Source organism: Nycticebus coucang, chromosome 4 (genome assembly GCF_027406575.1).
Source record: "Nycticebus coucang isolate mNycCou1 chromosome 4, mNycCou1.pri, whole genome shotgun sequence".
In the NCBI taxonomy this organism is placed as follows: Eukaryota; Metazoa; Chordata; class Mammalia; order Primates; family Lorisidae; genus Nycticebus; species Nycticebus coucang.
The window spans coordinates 49,134,388-49,150,415 of record NC_069783.1 but is presented as its reverse complement, the minus strand read 5'-3'; the positions used below and the strand labels follow the sequence as shown (position 1 = coordinate 49,150,415).

Genomic DNA, 16,028 nt, shown 5'->3' with positions numbered 1-16,028 from the left:
TCAGAGACAGCCAAGCTTATTATTTAATTTAATAATGCAAACTTCTAGTGTGTACCTTTGTTTAGTCAAGGATGTTTTTGGTACAACATTGTTGTGTATTGACTTACAGAACAGAAAAGCAAATGAAGCAGATTTCACACTCAAATATCCCTTTTTGGTTCACTCGCTTTTTCATATATTGAATTCAGTTTCTGACATGGGTTGAACAGAATCTTCGAATCACATGATTACAGTGAAATCTCACAAACCTGTCTGATTTGGGATAATATATGTGAAAAGCAAGATCATCAAGCGTAGTAACATAGACGAGTTGTGGCACAGGAAAATGGCCCGATGTCCTTCATACAGGTGAGGACAGTGGGCCTTCTCTCTGCTGATTGTCATCCTTGTCCTTAGGATGAAGGGTAAATCCCTTGCCGATTGTTTATTTGGTGAAGAAATTCAGTGAACTTATTAATGAGATATCCTATACACAGGCAATGGGAAAGAGCTTTTCCCTCAGAATAGATTTCCATGTGAACTTGGGGCATCATTTTAACCTAACACCTATTTTTTTAAAGTAGAAATCAGTAATTCTTGGTGTTGAAAGGGATCTATTTGTCAATCTACCACTCAAGGATTGAATGCATTCTTCAACGTCCAGTTAAGTGTTTCAGCTATGTTTATGTCTTTTCTGGGATGAGAAGTTTGCTTTTATATAAAATGGAATGTTCTGCCTCTGGATAACTCTGAAAAAATCTTCCTTGTATTGGGTCATGTTTTCCTATAGCTTTTATGCTTTGATTCCATTTATATCTATGATGCCAAACCAATGGGATTGTTCTTCTAAAAGATGTCCTTTCTGATATTGAAGATGCTGTCATAAGTCTTTCTTTAGAGAGTTTTTATAACATGTGATATAAGCTAGACATCTTTTATCATATTAGCAGATACTCAAACACAATCCAGATTCTCTGAACAGGTATATGATAACAGGTGTAAGTTGATCAGCACTAAAGCATCGTACCATACTATCCACTTTCCGTCCACCTTATGAGTACTTTCATGAATACAACCCATATCTACATGGGCTTTTAAACTGTCTTCATCATGCTGCTGATTCACATTCTAAGTCCTCTGAAGAGTTTTCTTTATTTGCTTTACCTGCTGTGAATGGGAACTCATATTTCCTAGGAGTGGTTTTGGATCTCAGAATAAAACTCAGGTTAGTTTCACCAAACAAAACTTTGATAAAGTCAGCTCATCCAGTCAGTATATCAAGAATTTATAGAAGTTTTAATTCTTCCATTAAACCTCCCTTCACCAAATTAGGTGAGCAAGATCTCGGTATTTTCATCTAAGTTATGAAGGGCTAAAAATTTAATAGGACTGAAATATAATGGCATCCTCTGATATCTCTTCCTCCAAAGGAACGGCAGCATGAAACATTAATATAGAATAGTAGGTAAATGCTCTTTTTTTAAAGTTTATTTAACTTTTTTCCAGTTTTATCTTAACATTTCTATGATTGGTAGTAGAAAATCTTTCTTCATCTCAATGCCCATACGTTAATGAACAAATTTAGGGTATGGCCCTTTAAACAATTATTAATATAGTTATATCCATGCAGTCTATATATTGTTGAAATCTCATGAGATGGCTCTGAAGATCAAATGGTATTAATGGATATTAATATGCATTAAAAGTTTTAAATGTCACAATTTTCTTATGACTGTTGTTATTAGATTTAATTTTTACTACTCTGTTAGCTTAATAGGAATAGTATCTTGCTCAGATCATCTTACTAATCACAAAGAAAGTAATTCATGAGATTAATTCCTTTTGTGCTCAATCATCCATATTATTTTAACTTGTTATTGAAATAAAATATTTGTATTCATACTAAGAAGTGCATATCATAAGTGTACAGGTAATCAAGTTTTTTGCACATTTGGCATACCTATAACCAATGCTCAAAAAAGGAGCAAAACATGACTAGTATTCCAAGAGTTCCCCCTACTACTATTCCTTCTGCATTTCTACTCAGAGTAGTCAATATCTTGATTAATAATAGCAGAGACTAATCTTGCTTGGTTTTAATTTTTTTTTTCTTTTGGCCAGGGCTGGGTTTGAACCCACCACCTCTAGCATATAGTGCTGGGGCCCTACTCCTTTGAGCCACAGGCACCGCCCTAAAATTTTTATATAAATGGAATCAAAAGTATGTTCTGTGTTGTATCTGGCACTCTTTTTACTCAACATTATTACCGGGGGATTTACCCATAATTCTACATGTGGTTTTAGGTCATATGTTGTCATTGCTATCTAACATTTCATTGTGTGACTATCCATTCTACTGTTGATTGTTACCTCAGTAGTGTTCAGTTTTAGTTTATTATGTGGAGTGCCACTGTAAACATTCTTGTGTGTTATCCTGGTGATCAATGTGTACATTTTTTGATGAATGTGTACTTATGAATGGAATTGCTGGGTTGTAGGGTAGGCATATGTTCAGCTTTAAAAGACAATGCCAAACAATTTTACAAAGTAATTTCCACCAACAATCTGTGAGAGTTCTAGTTGCTCCATATCCTTACTTGATACTATTTTTTTTTTTTGTCTTTTTCATTTTATTCATTCTAGTGGATGTGGTGGTAGTTCATTTTGGTTTTAGTTTACATTTCTGAAGACTAAGTTGAACATCTTTTCATATAGATATACTTTTGTTGTAGAGTATCTTTTCAAGCATTTTGTCTTTTTTTGGAGGTAGATTCAGATTTCTTATTATTGATTTGTTATTAGTTCTTTACATATCATCACTTTGGGTCTAATTTCTTTTTCATTTTTATTGTTTTAGCACATAAGTGCACAAGGTATTTGGGAATTGTAGTTTAAAACAAACATAGATCTATTCTTTAAATGTTCAACAGGATATTTCACTGTGCTGCCTGGTTTCATATCACATAGCACAAAACTTAATTATAAAGACTATAAGATAGCAAAGAATTAGAATAAATATAATCCTCTTTGAATATATTATAAAATATAACAATTTATTTTGTATTTTCATCTAGTATACATGTTCTTTCATGAAAAAGAACATAGGAAAAAATATTTCCCCTGCTTAGATTTGTGTCTCATCTATGGCACTTAAGATAATTGCATATTCTACAGAGTGAATTTTTCCAAAACTGTGTGGTTGTTTTTTTTTGTTGTTGTTGTTGTTGTTTTTGTTTTTTTAAGGAGGAGAAGGGAAGGGAAGGGAGGAGGAGAGGAGGGAAGAAGGGAGGAAAAAAAAGTCTATGTGGTTGGTTTTAAGGCAAATGTGAATTACTTACGTTTGGAATTAAACAATATAAAAGGAGTGATATATTTTCATTTTTAAGTAATAGGAATATTATAACATTAACAGACATCAACATCCATTTGACTTTAAAGCTTATGGTCTAGTAAATTGCAAACTCAGTTTACTACTTTTCCCCCCTGCTGACACATTATCTTGCAAAAGAATCCTTTGTTGAGATTAGTATCACTAAGCACTTTTGGAAATAGAGATTTAAAGAAGTGTGCAATTGCCTTAGTGACAGTTAGCTAGTGACTAAGCTATGATGTCAACTCATATTTTAGTCCACACTTGTTTTTCCTCCCAAAATAACACTAATTTTTAGGGTTTTTGGGGTGCCAAGTATTGTACTACTTGCTGTAGTGAACTGACCAGGAAAACAGACACCTGGACTGTAATTAGGTCAAGTTTGTTTACTTCACTGTTCCTACAAGCTGATACTGGTGAATCCCGCAGGAAGTGAGTGCTTAGCCAACATTTTACATTTTTGAGTGGGAAGGACACCGTGGTATAGACTTCTTACCCCTACTCTGTCTCTTCCTCACAGCACGGTTGATTTGGTCTGACTGCTGGTCTTCACTAATCATTTACTTGGAGCCAGTGACTGTTATTCCAGGACTGTGTCCCTAGGTGCTCCCTGTCTTACTAAACTCTGTGGCTTGACGACTCCCTATAGTGGCTTGTGGCATTTTCTGTATCCAGGGAGTCAGGTCATCTGGCACTGATGAATTGAAACTTTGATTGCAGCTCTGATTCCAGGATATGAATTATTTGACAATCAAATGAAAATAATCTTGAATTAAAAACCTATTAGAGGGGGAAAGTGTAAAGCCTGCTGGTATATGAACCCCCTCAGTGGGCATAATAGTGATATGACATTACCAGTGGAGCAGATCAAGTTTCTCCAGCACCACTTACAATTCTTTGTTTATAATTTATCAGACGCTGTCTCATTTTCCTTGGCACAGCATCCCTAGGAAGTCACAGGAGCTTTTGGATTACACTCTTCCTTTGGTTAAACTCAATTCATCAGTGGGAGAAGAACGCTTTTCCAAATAGCCAAGTCTCTATTAAATCAATCTAGCATCTTGTGGAATCCACGTTGTTACTCCTAAATATGGTAAAGACTGAGCTAGATAGAAAATGTTAAGGCTTCATTTACATTCTATCCCCATGACGATGTGCTGAAATTCTTACCAATCTCATAAAAGCCAGCCCTACCATCTGCTTGATGAGACCAGGGAATGAATCAATAATCCAGCTGACTCAATTAGTCTTTGTATCACTTCTCCCTCCCTCCAGGGGGAAAAGGTGCATATACTCTATGGGAGTTCTGTTGACTCCCAGACCAGATTCTGTGTTTTTTTCTTTCCTTTCCCCTCACTGGATAAATTGTTATGGTCTCTCAGTGATGAAAATTTGTAGCTCTTCATTGAGAAAGATCTTTGAATATAAATGTCTCGCTGAAAATTAAAATAATGCCTCAGTTGGTAGGAAAGAATGTTGCCGGTGTATTGGAATCCATTGTTGCCAGCAGAGTGGAACCATCCAATATGCGATTTAGGATACCTGATTCATGCCCTGGAGACATCACAGAGCTCCTTTCTCTGATCAGAGCTCTTGCAGTGATACTTAAAAATTAATTGAATTTTCAAGAATGTCAGCTTTAGCTACTATAGTGGATGGTGCAGGAGCTGAGGTTTATTAAAAATACACTGCCACCTACAGTACCATTTGATGCTTTGACAGGGCTCTTGTCCTGAATGTTAATTAGGCAAAGAGTTAATTTGTTAATTAGGCAAAAAAATTATTGTTTCTGTTAAGATGTGTGGTTTTGCATAGTGTCTGTCTGTACTTATGTGTGTATCTATCTGTTTTCCTCTAGGAAAAGAAGAATATATTGCGACTTTCAAGGGATCTGAATACTTCTGCTACGACTTGTCTCAAAACCCCATTCAAAGCAGCAGCGATGAAATAACTCTGTCCTTTAAAACCCTTCAGAGGAATGGACTGATGCTTCACACTGGGAAATCAGCTGATTATGTCAATCTTGCCCTGAAAAATGGCGCTGTCTCTCTGGTCATTAATTTGGGATCAGGGGCCTTTGAAGCACTAGTGGAGCCCGTGAATGGGAAGTTTAATGATAATGCCTGGCATGATGTGAAAGTCACCAGGAATCTGCGTCAGGTAACAGCGCAGTGGATAAGAGCGTAACTGGCTTTGTTTCTCGCTACAGCTGTGTGTGTGGTCCTTGAAACTCTGACAACATGATACAGGGCTCCTCAGAGTCGCTTGCAAATTAGCTTTTTCTTCTTCTGAGATGAATCTTCCTGCCATACTTGAGCAGGGGCATATCTAGAAAGTTCTGGGGACCCAAAGGCTATTTTATTACAGCGGCGTAGGACGCTTTCCCAGAAGGCTGCAAGGGTATCCCTGTGACTTGCCCTTCCTGTGATATGTGTGATTTTGTTGTGTTTTTTGGTTTTTTGTTGATTTGATTTTAAATTATAGTTTTCATGGTGATCATTTGGAAGCATGCACATTGGGGTCATTAAATCACAGTTCCTTTTTTGTAGTCAAAAAAATACTGTTTGTGATTTGGGATTGTATCAATCCCTATCCCCTCTCCCACCTCCCACCCCAAAATGGGGACAAGAAAAGTCCCTGAGGGGGAAAAATGACTTTGGAGGCTTACCTATTTCCCGAAGAGTCTGTTCATGAAGATATTTTTATTTTAGCACAAGTATTTTAAGTTAAACCCCAGAAGACTGTGGAAAGGCCAGTTCATCTTCTAAATGCCCATTTCTATTTGTCTTTTTATGAAATTATTCCAAGAAGCTATATATAGGAAACTATCAATTACTTACTATATCTGTGGGGCTACATATACTGTATGTTTTTTAATGGAAATACATCATTACAGTATATATCCAGATGAAAGCAAAGAGATTGTCCTTACATATTGAGAATTATATGTTTTGGTTATTATTTGAAATTCTGTATTAAATGTATCATTTTGTTAAGTGTTGACAGTGACTAATTTTTTTGCTATACATGCTGATCTCAAACTAATATCCTTAACATATTTGTTGTTTCTCTGAACAGTTGCAGAATGACCGGATTGTCTCTGGTTTTCCTTTACTAAAACAGCCCTCTCTTCGAGAGCTGTTAACAGTCTAACCTCTTCTTTCCTGCTTCTGAAAGGCTTAGGTTATCTGAGCTAGAGAAGCCAAAAGGAGTGTTAGTAGTGAAGATTTGGTCTAAGGCAGACAAGTCAAACAGAAAGATTCTTGAGAAGCCCCCCCCCCACCCTTCAGCTGCCTTACTGACCTGGGCGGGGCCCTGCATGCCTCACTGCTCCCTTGGGAGAGGGTCGCCCACCATTAGGATAGCTGTATACCATGGGTTTTCTATAAGTCTGTCTCTTTGGTTTTCCTTTTTTTTTTTTTTTTCTTTTTTAATTTTTTTCTCTCAGATACTCACCAAGAGACCGGAGGCTCATTTGAGAGAAGTGCAGAAGAAAGGGTGGGGGCTTGAGAAGCCCACTTTCTAGATTTGCCTTTGCTCAGGTTACAAAGCAAACTGCGAATTGATGGCACAAAGGAAACTGCAGTCATACAGCCGGGGTGCATGTGTCGCAGGACAGAGGAACACAAATCCATTCTACTCATTCTCTGTGTCAGGATCTTTGCTTTGTTTCATTGCAGTAAACTGTGACCCTAAAGTCCATCAGTATGACCGAAGGAAGTTTTGAAGTTGAGGAGGAGTCCTTGTGTGCTGTAAAATTGAGTAGCAGGGCAATGCCACCTGGTTCCTACTAATTTGCGGGGGCTGGGGTGGGCCCGGGTGGAGGAGGGATCAATTCTGGGCATCTAGGGCAGCAGTGGTCAGCTGATAAGTTTTAGGCCTTTAAATCCCATTTAGACTTTTAAAATGTTTCTCAGATGTTCTCAGGAAGACCCAGGGAACTTTGCCATGTGTCCGTTTCTGTCTAGTAGCAAGTTAATGAATAAGAATGGCAGGAGAAATTATTACCTCTGTGGGAGGCCTACTTGTTAGTCTGCTTTTTTCTTGTAAAATTTTTTTGCCCTTTTTCTATGTTACTAACATGCTTAATAACTAACATGTCATTCATGGAATGTTTCATTCTACTAACCGTTACCTGAATCAAAAAATGTACTAACATGGTAGAGACCATCATATTTTTTAAGTAACGATCGTTATTCTGTTCACAGTTTTTAATTTCCTTTCTCCCCCCTTCTCCACAAAGCACTCAGGCATTGGACACGCTATGGTAAACAAACTACATTGTTCGGTAGATATCATTCTAATTGTTTCTTATTTTGGGTTTGCCGTGTGTTTTCTTTCTTTCTTTTAACTGTAGACATCATTAACAAAAGAGGAACTGCGGTTGGTACTCTTCTGCTTACTTTGACCTCCTTCTTTTCATCTGTTGTTGACCTTCTTATTTTTTACCTGTTCCTGTCGACTTCTGTTTTCCAACTCACCTGTAGGGGCACCGTTAACGTCTCGAACGTTTGCATCCAGCTGTGGTTAACACGGGATAAGACAAATGGTGGCTGGCCGGAGTGACCGCAGGCTCAGCCAGTCTCTCACCATTCATGATGCATGGCATGGAAACTTGATTTGGGATGCTGGAGATGCCACACCCACTCATCTTTCCGTCATCACAGAGCAGTTTTTCAGTTGTTTGGTTTTCTTTCCCCCCTCGTTTCTCCCTGTTTTCTTTCCGTTCCTTTCTGAACTCCCCCTCCCGCATGTGCACATGGCGTGTGCCGCTTCCGCCAGTTGTTTTGCTTCTCTCCTCCTTTGGCATGGACGCAGGCATTTGCATGCTGAACCGTTGCTGCTCAACAGTGAAAACAGTGATGGTGCTGGAAGTAGCTTGCGCCTTTTATGTTCACAAGGTGCACGTTGTGATTAGTTAATGACAGACGACTAAACTTTACTAATATGTACACCAGCAAAACTAACCTAGGAAGCATTTTACTAACACCATTTTTGTGTCTGCTCAGTAACTTTTGAGTTGCAGTAGGGACGATGCTGACACTAGTTCAATAATCAGTTAACTCTCTAACTAGTTTAGATCTCTCAGGGCTAGTGGAATAGAATCTAAGAATAAACCTCAAACAGACATGAAAATGGGTTCCGCCATAGGTCTAAAAATAAAAACCAAACAAACAAAAAAAAAAAAGCAAAAAGCAAAACAAAAAATAAAACAAAACAAAACACAAAACAGGCATATCCCAGGATTACAGTATCTAGGTCTGAGTATAGCGTGTCCTTTCCCTGTGCTTTGTTATCTAGGTGACAATATCAGTGGATGGGATTCTTACCACAACGGGCTACACACAAGAAGACTATACCATGCTGGGGTCTGATGACTTTTTCTATGTTGGAGGCAGTCCCAGCACAGCCGACCTTCCAGGGTCACCTGTCAGTAACAACTTTATGGGCTGTCTCAAAGAGGTAAATATCTCTGTCATCAGAGTCATTCCTAACTCATGACCTCATCATTTCAGATCCAGACTGAAAGCACCTTTGCTGAAGACCTGATGTTTCCAGGATCAAATGGCACAACCTTAAATTCAGTATTTTACTGTTGTTTATGTAGGATTGGGGGAAGGGAGCGGGAAGCTCATAGAACGTTATGAAAAACTAAGTATCTCTTCTTTAATGGTTTATGAGTAAATTGAGATTTACATGAAAATTTGTGTCTAGCTGTAAAAGAACGTCATAGAAAAAGAGGTATTGGGTCTAAAGTTAAGCCGAATGACTTACTCGCTCATTTCTACCTAAATGCCTTAGATGTTATATATACAAGGCTGTAAGAGAAAAAATGACTACGTAAAACAAAATAAAACAAAACAAAATCAAAATGAGTGTATAATGAAATAAGTTTGTTCCTAAATTGTCAATATGTTCGGAAGGGAGTAAAGCTGTTTTATTTGTGATCTGTTGAGTGTAATTGGTATTTATCTGAGCAATGTTATCACACTACAAGATATCAATAATTTCATTCCTCATTCTCAGATGCTATTGTCTGTCGTGACTTTCTATAGGAATGGAATTTGTTGGGAGTAAAAGGAAATAATGATTGGGAAGTCCTTGAATTTCAGTTTATATGAATGTTTTCCATGGGCTTTGTCTTTGTTTTCATTCAGACACAAGCCAGTTTCTTTTGGCTACTAAAGCCAGAGATTCTTCTTATAGTGTATGACTGCAAACTAATTGTGTAGACTTCTCAATTGTAAAGTTGAACGACTTTGAATTTACTATTTGTTAACCATAGATGCTATTAGTAAGCAGTAATGCACTGTAATTTATTCTAAAGTAAATTCAGGGTGGCTGTAAAGTTGATGTGCAATTTTAAATTGCACATGAACTTTATGGCCACCTGGTATTTAATTTAATTTTTTTTATTAAATCATAAACACGTGGATCATGTATACATTAATGCATTTATGGGGTACAATGTGCTGATTTCATATAGAATTAGGAGCATTTACATCACACTGGTTAATATATACCTCATCTCATTTACTTAATTATTGTGTTAAGACATTTATACTCTATGCTTAATAGATCCAACATGTACCCTAGCATTATGCACCAAAGGTGTGATCCCACTATTTACCCTCCCTCGATCTGACCTCCTCCCTCTCCTTCTGTTCCCCCATCCTCCCTCCTTCATCCTGGGCCATAGTTGTGATCTATTCTTCATATGAAAGTGTGAGTGATTATAAATTGGTTTCATAATAGTACTGAGTACATTGCATAGTTTTTCTTCCATTCTTCAGATACTTTACTAAGTAGGATGCCACCTGGTATTTTAATCATATAAATTTGATTCAGGTAAGGGTCAGTGAAATATGATCACTAAGTCATCCTTGCCTGTCGTACATTGATGTGAACATATTGGGTGTTTTATTGCCCAATATGTCAAAATACATGGAACAATACTAAGGAGGTATTTTAAAATGATATAGTTTAACAAATGCAAGGAGATATAGTTGTGAAAGGCTGATCTATCTGTGGTTTGTGGTGAGCACAAAGTCGTGATTGAATGCCTCTCACATAATTACTTTTTCTGTTACAAATACGTAGTATGTTTCAGATCTGCATTAGCTCTGTAAAGATTATTTTTTATTATTATTAGATAGCACTAACATTTCCAGAACCCCTATTGTGTGCCTGGTGCTATCTTAAAGGATCCTTACAATCTAGGTAGTAATTTCATTACCTGTATTTTTCCAAAAAGAAACTGAGGTTTGAAGCAGGTAAGTTTCTTGAGCAATGTCACACAGCGAACAAGTATTAAAGCCTGAGGTTGAATGAAGGAAGTATCTTTTGTGCTCTTAATTACCATAATATGCCTCATCCTAGTAGAAATGTTTGTTAGGGTCCTTAAAAGATTGTAAAAAATTGAAAATTCATTACAAACCATAATAAATTTTATGAATATATGCTAAACTGTGAGGAATGAGCTATTAAATTGTGTGGCATAATTATACCCATTGAAGTTTGATAAAGAGCAAGATGAGTGAGAATTCTAGTAGACAAAGAAGAGTACAGATGAGTTGCAATGTTAGAATCTCTAAGAATGGCGGATGTAGACAGGTCTGAAATGGAGAGAATATATTAGGTCAGGGAGAAGTAGGTGAAAACATAATTTGATTTTATAAGATTTCTGAAACTCCCTTCTAGTGATGGGTAATAGGGAGTAGAACCATACCCCCAATCACCCATAGTGTCTACTTTTCTTTAAATGTAAACTGGGCCAACATACAATTAGCCCCTATGCCCTGCTTTATTTGTAGCATATAGAAACTTAATTCTACTACAGACTAGGAAAAGAAACACAAATTCAAGGATCTATAGCAAAATAGGTAAAGAGCCTTTGGGGCATCCTGTAAAAGAAAAAAGAAAAAAGAGGATTTCTGTAGTTAATCTCTCACTCCCCCTGAGACGCCTGGAACAGTTCTGCATGTGGGAGGCAACTTTTTGTGTGTATAAAACTACAGTTAATTGCCTTAACTTGAAATGGCAGTTTCAAATTATACCATACTTCAGATTAACATCCTTGACGCTTTAATATTTATGAGTTGATACCCTGTAGTATCCATCTCCCTTTATATTGGTCTTTCAGCCACAAAAATCACAATAGCAAAAAAAAGGCAGCTGACATTTAGTCAGCAGCTAGCAAGTCTGCACAAAGGGGATTCAGTCATGCTGTCCTCTCTATGGAGTTAGTTGTGTTACAAATCACTTCTCTTTACCAATTGGGCGTTCTCCACTTCTCTCTCTTCCAGAGGCTGGGGCATGTGTTTGGAGCAAGTATTGCTGGTTTTTTTCTTGACTTTTGTAATCTTTTTCACTTTATTTCCTCCTGTACACTAGAGTGTGGAGGAACATAGGCACAATCAGTCTATAAATCAAAACATACCTCAGTTGGAGGCCTTCTTAATAATTCATGGCTTCTATCCATGTCTGAGCTGCTATCTGTTTAGAATGCCCTGCTCTCCCTACTTCTGAAATGAAACAGTGACAAAGTATCACGGATTTTGAGTTAAATCAATGGATTTCAAATGGGTTAGCTTTGGAGAGTTACTGCAAAGAGAAGAATGCACATACATTAATTTTCCTAAATTCTAGTTAAGACTTGCAGGCCTGAAGCTCGTTGCATGTATAAAACCTTAATTATGGCTTCATTTGTTGGCTTATAACATTTTTTTATTTCAATATGGTGTGTAATCTCCCTTATCCCCCTTAGGATAACCAGTCCTGAAGGGAATTCTAATAACACCTTGTTTGGGGTCATTGAAGAGATTTTGGAGTGTTAGAATAGGACGGCCCCTGAAAATTATTGTCCAAGTCCAGCTTTCTTATTTTAGAAATGAGAAACAGACTTAGAGAAGCTATTTGATGAAGAGCAATGAAGGGGTAAGGCAGGACTAGAACACAGAACCCTGTCAGATGAAATACGATATGACGTTGGAATGGTTGGCTCTGTTTTATTGTAAACAATGGCACTCACAGTATAAAAATAGAGATTACCCACCACCTTTACCAATTCACATTTTCATTCTTCAAAGATTTAAATGAAAAAAGAAAATTACATATTTAGACACCTGTAATCTAATGCTTTTTAGAAGTAACTCGGATCTTTCCCTATGCGGCGTCTGATGATGTCTATTTGAAATGAGACTTTGCTAGCATGCAATCAATTATCAATAATGAAGTCTTTTTTTATGTTATCAATTTTCAATATAAAATAAAAGTATTTAAAATAGTTTGGCAAAGCTGAACTTGACTTCACATACTCTTTGTTTAAACGGGAAGAAACTTTGAATGACCAGAAATCTCAAATAGAGAGGTCAGAGTAGATTTTTAAAAATATTTTCATCACAAATAAAATGTCCTTGGAAAATGTTTGAGCTCAACAAAAATGATTTCCATGGATATAAATTTGATAAAAGTTAAAGGAAAAATTGTAAATAATGGGTTATCTTTATATGGAGTCCATATATGTACATGAAGTTCCTAAAGGATGATATGTCTTTAAAAATATACTTTTAAATTTCATTTTTGCTAAAGCAAGGCTAACCATGGTTTGACAGAAAGACCTGTTTATATTCTTTTCATTTTCTATGACATTGAGTTAAAGTTGAAATATATGTTGCTTAAGAATTTTTGACTATTTTACATTCAATTTAGGATTTCTAATGAGTAGTTCTTGAGTGACTAGTGCAACAGAAGAGGAAGTTAGAAAACCCCAGAGAAAGAGTAATCACAGCATCTGGGTTGAGGTGCTTAGAGTCTGTCTGAGAATGCCTATAGCCTTGCCCATTCACTTTAGACCACTTGGAAAGCATTGTCCTTTATAAAACTATTACAGTTGATTCCTCAGCTGTTCTCTTAGAGATATTTTCTAAAATCTCCAAAGATAGATGAAAACCTCACTAATGTGTTTTTATCCCAACATGTTGACCATGAGGGTTTCCGTAGCAAGCAACTTACCTGGAAAGTTCATGTTGCTCCCTTATTAATCTTTCACTCCTTCTCTGCTCCTGCTATTGTATATTTCTTAGTCTCTTTTTGCCTCTGAAATGCTTTGAAACACCAATTTTCATCCTGCAGAGTAAAAGCTATTTAACATAGTCTGTTAGTAAGGAAATGAAAGTGAAGAGGTAAGAAAGGATTGTGTATTCAATGAAACAACCTAGAATCCTTTATTTGATATTTGCTTTTAATCACACCATCTATGTACTGCTGGAAGTTTTACAATCAGTTGAGTGGAGACTGCCTGTGGGAGGTAATTTAGAATGCTGCCACTAAAAGTTGCTAGGATTGAGCCTAAGGAAATATTCTAGAGAAAAAAAAAATGACAAGTGGAGTGCTAGAATGGGGAATTAAATCCCTACTGAAAATTTCATCAACCTAATTAGACCAGCTCAGCCTTTAATTACACTTAGAAACATTCGTCACTAAAAAATCTAGAAGATTCTATCAGGTGAATAAGGTTCATCAAATATCCTGCCTTAGAGAAGCATTTTACCCCTCTGTGGAAAAAAATGGTTGCTTTTCAAATCTCACCAGGACAGGGCCCTCCACCATGTCCAATGGGCACACCACAGTGTACCAGTATCAACACTGGGAAAGAGGTGAAATATGCATGCATTTCCTTTTTGTAAGCCCCTTAATTCCTTCTTACTCTCTGTTGAAGGACAGAGAACTTTAGACAACTGTGAAGCCCTCTCAATTCATCCCCTTATGTGGTAGGCCCAACTCATGAAATTTGGGTGTTCAAGTGTGCCATTCTCTCTCCACGGAGAAATAGAGCACTTGTCATTGACACATAAAAACAAAAACTCCTGCCATAATTTTCATTTAGGTTATTTTTCTGATTTTGAAATAAAAGGCTCTGGGACCTGATGGAGAAATTAACTTGGCAGGAACCTGGAGGTTCCATCTTTAGTGACGTCTATAAATCCCGCCACATGAAAGAAGGGGGGACTTCTTTAGTTGGCAGGGACCTCCTCATATGGGCTCCAAAATAATGATTAAACAACCTCTTCTTGGGTTTCTGTTTCCTCTAGACCTTTCCTCGTGGAGGTCCCTGACTGTTGTTTTTCTCTATGTTGTCACAGTCAGTATCCTGGGAGGTAGCATCTTACAATTCCTTTATGGTGACCTTTCCACGTGCTTCATTTACTCTTTAGTGAAGATAATTACTGTTTGCTTCCCCACTTCACTTTTTCCAAAACACTTTCCACATATTTTTACTTACCATGTTATTATGTAATTACAGATAATACTACCCGATTTTGTATGGTAATTAGTTTTCACTTGAATGAACCATTTTAAGATAGGTTTTGCTAATGTCCACACAATTATTATTAGCCTATGAGAAAACACGGAAGAATTCCCCTAATGCCAGGACACACACAAGGTCCTGGCTGATACAGAGTGGCTGCTCAGTTTTTGACCAGCTGACTGACTGACTGTGGCACCAGATTAACTTTCATATTAAAAGTGTTTCATGCAGGATAAAGTATTCACTATATAGTATGTCCTTTTGTTGTTTCAGCTGAGATGAACTGCCCCGTAGAATAGCCATATTCTTGTAATAATTATTGTATGTATTTAGGCTAAGTTTTTTGACCACTCTGTTTTGTCTCAGCAAGCACTAGAGGGGATGCCCTTGGGCTGAATGACAGTTCTCTACTTGCTCTGGGCTGCCTTCCTGGAGGCAGAGTACAGCCTAGTGACTCAGACAGAGTCTGGTTTAGTTGTCTGGAGTGTAGGCAAATGTGCCCACAGGGTTTTGGGTGGAAGTTCAGGCCTGGACAGAAAATAAATTTTCTCCACTTGATTTAAAATATAGAAGATGGCTGATTTTCTTTTAAAACTTTAACAAGAAAACAGGATGGTGTGTGTTCTGACAAATTCTTATATGTCGTTAACCTGATTTAGGATAGGTCTAGCCTAGTTCCCCCCAGGTTTAGAAACTGAATGTATTTTAACTTTTCTGCAGTACTAAAGGGTCAGCCCTGAAATGTAAATGGAAGCTGATTATCCTTGTCTCCTTTTATGTGCAGAAGAGCAGACCCCTTCTCTTTTAGAGGTCTTCCCAAGAATGTATATGAGGTAGTAATCATAATAGCTCCATTATGTGAATAAAGACTTCTGAGACCTCAGCAGAGCACTTGGCTATGAGTGGGAGGGTTGGACCCTGACCTTGATCTCCACCCCTAGTGATACTTCCAGTGCTAGTAGAGCACATTGACTGAGTCAGATTATCCAAACAGACTCCCAGTGCTATAAACTTTGTGGTGCCCAATTGTGCCTATGAATGTTCTAGGCACTAAATACATGGACATTAAAATTCAAAGCTCTCCCCGGAGGGGTAAAGGAGTCAGCCTATTATTACAGCATAATAATAATAAAATATTAAGCATTTTTTTAATTTCTCATACAACATCCAGTGAGATACCCAACAGTCAACTGCACAGGGTCATCAGTAACACAGTAAAACAACAATTTACCTTTTATAAACAAATTAATAAAACTGTGAAATAATTTGACATTCAGTATTTCAAATTTATTAGCATGGGAGTCATAGAAGAAGAAAACAATTTTTGGTGGGTTTCTGTTATTTTGTCTTTACTGTTTATTAAATTGC

The 16,028-nt window shown here is 37.1% G+C and overlaps 1 protein-coding gene across 17 annotated transcripts in view; it reads left to right on the top strand.

Moving 5' to 3' along the window:
• NRXN1 (neurexin 1) overlaps positions 1-16,028 on the top strand; it is a 1,108,798-nt gene that overhangs the window by 405,933 nt on the left and 686,837 nt on the right. For 9 of the 17 annotated variants that reach the window (XM_053587958.1, XM_053587972.1, XM_053587968.1 and 6 more), the window contains 3 exons: positions 5,208-5,509; positions 7,593-7,637; positions 8,651-8,812. In XM_053587958.1, the coding sequence (XP_053443933.1) occupies positions 5,208-5,509; positions 7,593-7,637; positions 8,651-8,812 (509 nt within the window). The remainder of the gene's footprint in view (positions 1-5,207; positions 5,510-7,592; positions 7,638-8,650; positions 8,813-16,028) is intronic. The other 8 variants (XM_053587975.1, XM_053587974.1, XM_053587973.1 and 5 more) reach the window with 2 other exon arrangements.